This window comes from Haliotis rufescens, unplaced genomic scaffold (genome assembly GCF_023055435.1).
Source record: "Haliotis rufescens isolate VD_foot unplaced genomic scaffold, xgHalRufe1.0.p SCAF_149, whole genome shotgun sequence".
Lineage (NCBI taxonomy): Eukaryota > Metazoa > Mollusca > Gastropoda > Lepetellida > Haliotidae > Haliotis > Haliotis rufescens.
In genome coordinates, this window is record NW_025963834.1 from 309,564 (window position 1) to 318,538 (window position 8,975).

Here is an 8,975-nt window from a genome sequence, read left to right on the forward strand (position 1 = left end):
GAACGTGCACAGCAGTACCCCTACCGTACGGCCTGTGAACAATGGAGTCTTGATCGGGTAATCGAGCAATCTTGAATCAGACATGACAATTGCACATGTGTACATTTTATTTACAAGAAGACATAACTTTATAAAGGAATCGAGACACACATTAATTAGTTGGTACATATCTGAGTAATGTATAACAAAATACGTAGAGTGAGTAGATATCAAAATACTCAGGGTGAGTGTAAAAATACTGTCCATTTCTTGGGTAATTCAAAATGTAATATATAGAGGAATTTACAAGGCGATATATAGAGTCATGTTTGGGGCAAACATGGGAGAATGCATAGAGCAATACATTAAAATAAAGAATTATATACAGCTTTTAAAGCATAGCATAATACACAGCATAACATAAACAGTGAGGATTAGATTGGTGTAATTGGCCATAATATTATGCTGGGCATATCACTAGGGAGATACTTTGTGTACTATTTAGAAAGTCGAGAAATCGAAAAGCATATGCAAGGCTTCTTTTAGGGGAGACCTAAAAGCCCAAATTTGAAGAAAATAGGGAATTGCATCAGACATCATTAATGTCACTGATGCGTCAAATTTGAACAAATAAAACATAAATATTCACTGAGGCATTCAATGTTGTAACCTATAATTTAACTTGTAACCTCTGTATCCATAGATCAAAATATGAAACAGATGTGAATGTTTCATTGGTGTCATATTTTCTAGTTCAGGTGGGTAAAACAGGGGAAGAGCATTGGTATTGATATCAGTTCATAGATTACATACTTAAGCTTAAGTTAAACTTCGTGGCAAAATAGCCCTGTTTTGACTTTGCCAATCCGAGCATAAATTCCGATGCATATGCATAAAGAAATAGATTCTCAGGAAGGGGAGCGCAATTAATGCCCATGGGGATGCTTACGTTTGCCTCAGTGTCTCATCTTCCAAAATTTTACATGGATGTTATCAATGAGGAAGTCCAGCATGTCGCATATCATTCTCTCAGTGAACTTGCAATTTACTTTCAGGTTTGACAAATTGGCTCGAACCTCTGAATATAAATATGTAACTTTACCTTAGCTCTCAGCGATTTATAATAAAATCCCAATGGATCAAGGAATGAAGTTTTACCTTATGTTAGGTGACATGTGGGATAGTGGTGAACAAAGTTGAAAAATCAAACGTTTTCACAAAATTGTACCTGGTTCGTTTCTCAGCGAGCACAATGTCAAACACATCTTTTGAATATTTGAGAATTCAAATGGTATTTATTCCACTGGTCACAAATGTTTTCATCAAATAAAAAATAAAGTACTTCCTGTGATGTATTAAGGGTTATGGTTAATCTTTGAGTCAAGGATTTGGTGGTACCTTTGCTGGACCCAGCAATATATGGATCTTTGAACGGATTGTATGAACCTCTGGAATCCAGTACAAAAAAAGAGATGACATCTGGGTTTTTTAGAGTCAAGTTAACGTTTGATAATACTGATGTATTGTTGTTGCAGATGTCTTCCTCAGTTAAGACACTGGCCTTAATACTAATATAATGGAAAAAACTACACACATTTCATGTAGGGCAGCTTCATTGATGGCAGCTGGCTGGAACAGAATGGGTTCGTTTAATTTGTGTTTTCTCTTTTTCAGTTTGTGCATTCGTCCATTGACAACATCACATACTGAAATAATCCACTCTGAAACACATTCAACAGGTTCTGCTTCTCTTTCAAGACGCACCTTCCTGTTCTGCTTCTCTTTCAAGACGCACCATTCTCAGTGAACAGCATAAGCGATTTCCAGGCATTAAGCATTGGTATTTCTGATTGATGGAAGTTAGGTTACCACATCAACACAATTCATGTATCGCGGTCTGTGATAACGTTGGGTGGCCGAAACGCATTAGGTCTAACTTCGAAATTAGTTCCATGAAACAAAATATCATTTTTCTACAGCCACACAGTCTCTAGGTGTTCTCTTTTGATAAAACTTGGCAACATTGACCACTGTGCTGTATATCTAACTGAAAGGGTTAACTCCAACAGCAACCAATTGCCTCAACTTTAAGAGATGAACAGCTGCAATTAGGAGGGAATGAAAAGCCTCGAAAAAATGATACATAAACTAGAAGACCTTCAAAAGCCACAATAAGGAAAACAACACATGACAAGTATTTGAGCATGCAGGGTTCCAAGGCATCTGAATCAAAGACGCTCGAGGTTCATCATCTCTCTTGAAAATGTATATCATTTTGAAGTAGAACCAGCTGATTTTGAAAGATCAGTAAACCTTGATAATAGGTCGTGTGTCCAACAGTTTCAGCGACGTAGCACTTAGTGCATGCATTATCAGCTCACGATGCCAAACATGATGTCTTCAAAGTGAGCTGAATATCAGATTTGAATTACAGACAAAATACATTAGAGACTTACAGTAACATAATACATATACATTTATTTATGAACAGGTGATATATAGCTCACGGCTGTCTTGGGATCATCAACAAAAACATCACGCAAGAGTCGGGTGTAGGACTGAGCATCACTTGCAGAACTGTGGGACGAATCAGAATCTGCCATGTCCCGTGACATATGCGTGTAGGAACAGGCATCTCCGGCAGAACTCTGGGATGATTCGCCGTCTGAAACATTCTTTGGCATATGAGTGGAGGACTGGTTATCTCCGGCAGAACTCTGGGTTGCACCACTGCCTGTAACATCCTGTGGTATATGAGTGTAGGACTGTGTGTCTCCATCAGAACTCTGGGTTGCACCACTGCCTGCAACATACTGTGGTATATGAGTGTAGGACTGTGTGTCTCCATCAGAACTCTGGGTTGCACCACTGCCTGCAACATACTGTGGTATATGAGTGTAGGACTGTGTGTCTCCAGCAGAACTCTGGGTTGCACCACTGCCTGCAACATCCTGTGGCATATGAGTGTAGGACTGTGTGTTTCCAGCAGAACTCTGGGCTGCACTACTGCTTGCAACACTCTGTGGGATACGAGTGGAGAACTGTGTGTCTCCAGCAGATCTCTGGGTTGCACCACTGCCTGCAACATCATGTGATATATGAATGTAGGACTGTGTGTCTTCAGCAGAACTCGGGGATGATTCGCCGTCTGAAACACCCTGTGATATATGAGTGGAGGACTGGGTTTTTCCAGCAGAGCTCTGGGTTGCACCACTGTCTGCAACATTCTGTGGCATATGAGTGGAGGACTGGGTTTCTCCAGCAGAACTCACGGATACATCATTGTATGTTCCACCTACTGTTGTACAAAAACATTCTGCCAACACTGGCATGGAGAGCCTATGCCCACATTCCTCTTGCTTCACAGCTGGTGGTACACAGGATATGCCTATATCTTCATCTCTGATCTGCCAATATCTGTTTATGGCCTGGTATTCTACAGAATATATATCATCCTGAACGCCTTCCTCGTTGTGTTGAACAATTGATGATTGTTGAGCTCTGCAACAATAAAGAGGAAGATTAGACAGCAATACAAGCTGTGAAGTGCCTTCACAAAATTGAGTGAACTAGCGTATTGATTCAAGTATACAGAGTACATTTCAATAATTGTCAGGTTTTGTCTGAATTAGTGTTAAGATAATTGCGAATCATTAGCCAGCTATTGCAAGAGATACGGAACCATCTGCCTGTCATGTAGGTACCTTTTAGTTCTCCAACGTTTGATGGAATGCAGGCATGCTAGCATTACAATCACAATGCCCACAGGTGTAAGCCCAGTCCACAGTCCGATTGCCTCGTTCATCCCATTCTCATCTGGAAAGCCAATATTTGATAATAATGGTATAAATCTGCTCTGTGCAATATGTTTTAGAATATAGTATTACAATATTAAGTATCTCGACTATGACAGATACACAGCTATTGTATCACTGATGTGTTACACTGTCACATTAAAAAAAGAATATTGTGAGCACAAACATATTGTTTTTAAACGTATAGGCAACAAATGGCAGTTTCACGGAAATATGTAGCACCCCTTAATGCTAAAGAGGAACCATCTTTTTTACGCCTTTTGGTCCGACGCGTCGGGGATGGAACTCCGGACCTTCCACTCTCTGGGCGGACACTCTACCACTAGACCATGTAGGGGGTTCATTTACAAAAGGAAATATAAACGACCTTGATCTGTGTGGCATAACCGCAAAACATGATGCATTGCCATTAACCTACATACTTTTGATTCATCATTTATATTTCAATTATGATGCACATCGATGTGCTTTCCCTTGATATTAACTCACCCTGACATGATCGGCAATCATCCACAGTGCAGTTGTTCCTGCAGATAGGTGTGCATTTGTGTCCGGTTGTGTTGCAGCCTTTGAAACACATTCCTGTCATCTGGTCACACTCTCCATCAAGGCAGAATTCACACGTGTTGTTACACGATTGTCCATAGAATCCATTAGTACATCCATGAACACAAGTTCCATGGCTTGTATGACATGTGTGGTTGATACAGTTGTCAGGGCATGGTATACAGTTTCTTCCAAAATGATGAGATGCACACCCATCTACACAGTCGCCTGTATCATTACATCTCCCATTCCTACAGTTACCGTTACACTGTAAGGAGCAGTGTGGACCAAACCATCCATCTACACACCCATCTACACAGTCCCCTGTACCGTTACATCTCCCATTCCTACAGTTAACATTACACCGTGAGGAGCAGTGTGGCCCAAACCATCCATCTACACACCCATCTACACAGTCGCCTGCATCGTTGCATCTCCCATTCCTACAGTTAATATTACAACATGAGGAGCACTGTGGCCCAAACCAGCCATCTACACACCCATGACGACAGTCACCACTGTACTGATTGCATTCAACTGTGTCATTAATTACAGGTCGTGTGTCTCCAGTTTTATTGCCTATCATCATTGGGCTGAAACCACAGTTTGTCTTGCATTCCTTCTCACAGGCAGTACCATAAAAGCCAGGTACACAGCCATCCAGGCATCCAAATACACACGTGTCCCTACAGTTTTCACATAAATACTCGCAGTTTGGTCCAAAATATTGTGAAAAACAGTCCTCACACATCCCTGTAAAGCCATTGCATGTCTTACATCTACTGGAACATTCTTTACAGTCAGACCCATAGTAGGAACCATTACATCCTGATACACAGGATGAATTAAGCTGGCAGTATCCTCCATCACAACCACCTGGACATGCTTTACAGTTACCTCCTGGACTTTCACATGGTATTTTGCACCTTACGCCTTGAAATCCTGGAACACAACCCTCTGTGCACACTTCTGTGCCACCGCTCACGGGTTTACATTTCTTATTTTTACAGCTGCTGCTGCAAAGAGACCTACATTTAAGGTCGTAATAGCCACTGTCACACGTGGTTAGGCAAAAGCCACTCCTGCTGTCACAGTCTCGGCAGTGTTGATTTTCACTGCAACTGGCAGCTGGAAACCAAACACAAAGTAAATCGTGAAGTACAGACAGGTATTATTATCTCACACACCAAACAAATATATTTAAACAGATTTAGAACGCATGGGTAGATGACTCGTGATAGGATGTTTTATGCTTTTTATAGGGATTAATATCGAAGCTGGGAGAAGTCTTCAGGAGTTGTTCAGAAGTAGTAAGACCTTATCTGAATGTTTACCTGCAGATGTGACCAGGTAAGCAATGGACACTACCATCAGTGCAGGCATGATGCAGCTGTAATTAAGAAGATGACATATACAATATAAAGTCATTGAAAGGCATTTAGAATTGATACACATAATGTATGAGAATGTATGGATGTCGTCGTCTTTATAATGAGGAATACAACGTTTTGGAGTATTATATTTACTCCTTCACTCCTTTACTAAATGTTAGGAGGCAATAAGATAACAGAGGAGGAAACGTTGTAAAGGATGCCAACAGATAATCGGCACTGATGGGTTATTGGCAATGGACAAATGGAAGCTAACACTCGGCTTATAACTGGTTGGTTATAGGCAATGGACAAATGGAAGCTAACACTTAACTTATAACTGGTAGGTTATAGGCAATGGACAAATGAAAGCTAACACTTAACTTATAACTGATTGGTTATTGGCAATGGACAAATGGAAGCTAACACTTAGCTTATAACTGATTGGTTATAGGCAATGGACAAATATAAGCTAACACTTAGCTTATAACTGATTGGTTATAGGCAATGGACAAATGGAAGCTAACACGACGGGGTGGGGAGGGTGGGGGAGGGGGGTGGGGGGTGGGGGGTGGATAATTATCAGTGATAGGTCATAGAAAGAAAATGACAATAGACAAATGGAAGCCAGCAGGACAATAAGCACCGACAATGATGCACTAAATACTAGGCACTGGGAAGAGGGATTCACATGTCACAAAACACATGTGATGAACTGAGAACATGAGTGTACCACAAGCCAGCACACATAGAAATAGATGTCATATACAACATGCCCAGATACACAATACACACTTACACATATATGCATGGTATGATACTGATTAAAGAAGTGGTAATGCAACTCACTTGTGTGATCAGCGTAGCGTTAATGGGCGATGTGTTCATCTGCTGGCTCAATAAACCTATGAGGTTGACTCATGGTGACCTAATTTACAGGATCTAGCTTTTCCTCTTTACACGGAAGATATTATTACTAATAGTATACTGGATATTAGTTTCAACATGTGACATATCATATTGTATTCAGAAACAATAATTAATTCAGATGTCCGAATATTTTGGCCAATGAAAAATTTCGAGCTCACACACACATGCGCTGTCACTTCCTTCACATATAACATGTAAGAAAGTAATAATAAGCACATAACCTTCACCTTCACGACTTATATTTCGCTCAAATATCAGCACAGTCTGTAAGCAGTGAGTTTTGAAGAGTTCAGTTTTTTTATTTCAAGATCAGATGGAATAATCAAAGTTTGACTATTGTCAGTTCTTACTTTTGTACGTGTTACTGTGCCTTTCTATTGCTATCAAAAACTAGTTACAGCTAAATGTTGTATAGACTACATAACATTTCAACACCTTTCTGTATGGTGGCCTTTGTGAAAAGAAATAATAGTGTTTTGTGTCTCAGCTTAAATTGTGAACAATCCAACATTGTATTTGACAGTTAACATCAGCAAACACACAACTCTTTTGCAAACTACTAAAATTAAACATATCAGTCGCATGCAGGTACTTGCACATCACCAGCAAACACAAATATCTGTGTTGACACATTCAACTAATCTGAGCCAGTTTGTTCCATGCATGTATCAACTTCCCTGTATTCTGGATATTACACTTCGACCTCGAGTTAATATTATGTTGATATCTGCTGCTTGCAGTGAGACAAATATGGAAAAAATATTGAACGTGTGACTATTTGGACATACGCATTCCATTATAATTTGTAAGCGTTAATGTGGCTCTCAACATATCAAAAGCATACTTTTGCAATGACGATATACTGGCTAACAAAAATATATACATGTTGCCCTTTATAAACAAGTCATTGCCTAAAATCCTAGTATGATAACAAACCAGGCATGATAAGGGATAATGCATTTATAGTTATGATAATTTTACATGTGTTTACAGTTATTGTTTATGTAGTTGCTGCAGGAACCTCATGACAAGTCACGTGTTAGCCTAACCAACGACGGGAACATAAGGCAAAATAAGTTGAAATCATTTTGTAGGTAAACTGCGTCAAAAGAAATTGAAAATTTATTCCACATGACTGTCTACCATAAACAGTTTTTCAAAGCTTAAGGAAGGCATTGACATCTTTGTTAAAAGAGCATGTTCGATTGTACCTCAAACTAAAGCCTTGAACTTCTGAAACATTGCTTGATGTAAAAGGGAAGTTGACTTTTGAAACCATTCCTCTTTATTTCTTAACATTTATACATAGGTTATGGATTTGATATTTGACATTGACGCTTTGTTGATCGATCGTAAATGTAAGCAAGGCACCTTAAGTTTGATAATTCGCCCTCACATGGTCAAAGTCACAAAGGTTATGTGGACAGGCAAGTTGACTAACTAATGTGTGTGTAATAGTATGCCTATCGAATATCGGTTGAACTTGTCACAGTATGTTAAGCGTCGTCAAATCACAGAAATCAGCAAGTGAGTAGTCAAGAAAGAACGTATTGAAACATGCACTGCTACATTATTTAACTTGAAAGTATTTATACAGCTCCTCAATGGTAATGTGTTTGGCTGTACATATTATATACATTGGAATAAACACAAACGAGTGACATATTCTCTCCTTTGTCACAACAGTTAGGTGGGAAATCAGAGTGTGAAACATGGTCGCCCACAGTAGTTTGGAACGGCTCTCTGATCAATTATCTTCATGTCACTGCTTCATACGCTGCCAGTGTTGGTGGCGATATTTCTTAGACATTTTTTCCAAGGGGAAAATGGTGTACACTGAGAACATGTCACGTTCACCCACGTACCAGCACGCACAAAAACTGACATAGTGAAGTTGGTTTGTCGCACAACAGGTATGGTTTATGACTACAGTTCTTGAGAAACCCCGCAGTTCCTTTGTATATGTCTTTACCAGCTAACACTAAGGGATCACACACAGACAGAGAAGCATGTTTATTTATATGTGCACCTACAAAGCATCTTATATCGCATACAAGTTACAAAGCAGTTAAAATCTCACACATTGATACATTGACCACTTTACTAAAAACAAATGTGTAAATCCAAAAGAACAATAAATACAGCAGAAGGATGGAGTAAATGTGTTTTGATTCAATTTGCTATTGGTGAGAATGTATGTATGTGCCCAGCCATATTTAAGAATAACAAGGACTACAACAATTCATAAATAGTCAGTGCTGTAGAATATGGATGAGGTTTATATCCTACACATCGTTTCTGTCTGTAGATTTCGTATTCGTTTGCAGCAGAATAA

At 39.4% G+C, this 8,975-nt stretch overlaps 1 protein-coding gene across 1 annotated transcript; it reads right to left on the reverse strand.

Moving 5' to 3' along the window:
- LOC125379932 (multiple epidermal growth factor-like domains protein 6) lies at positions 1-5,728 on the reverse strand. The gene is made up of 4 exons (XM_048395830.1): positions 5,675-5,728; positions 4,284-5,468; positions 3,684-3,795; positions 1-3,480 (listed from the first exon to the last, which is right to left on the reverse strand). The coding sequence occupies exons 1-4, from the start codon at positions 5,721-5,723 to the stop codon at positions 2,457-2,459; spliced, it is 2,370 nt and encodes a 789-aa protein (XP_048251787.1). The 5' UTR covers positions 5,724-5,728; the 3' UTR covers positions 1-2,456.
- Between the last annotated feature and the right edge of the window lie 3,247 nt (positions 5,729-8,975).

Bases quoted from the DNA above. Each gene is read 5' to 3' on its own strand.
- LOC125379932 (XM_048395830.1), bottom strand. From the start codon at position 5,723: ATGCCTGCACTGATGGTAGTGTCCATTGCTTACCTGGTCACATCTGCA. The intron at 5,469-5,674 runs GTAAACATTCAG...TTTGGTTTCCAG, and splicing joins TTACCTGGTCACATCTGCAG to CTGCCAGTTGCAGTGAAAAT. The intron at 3,796-4,283 runs GTGAGTTAATAT...TTGGCTTTCCAG, and splicing joins TGATTGCCGATCATGTCAGG to ATGAGAATGGGATGAACGAG.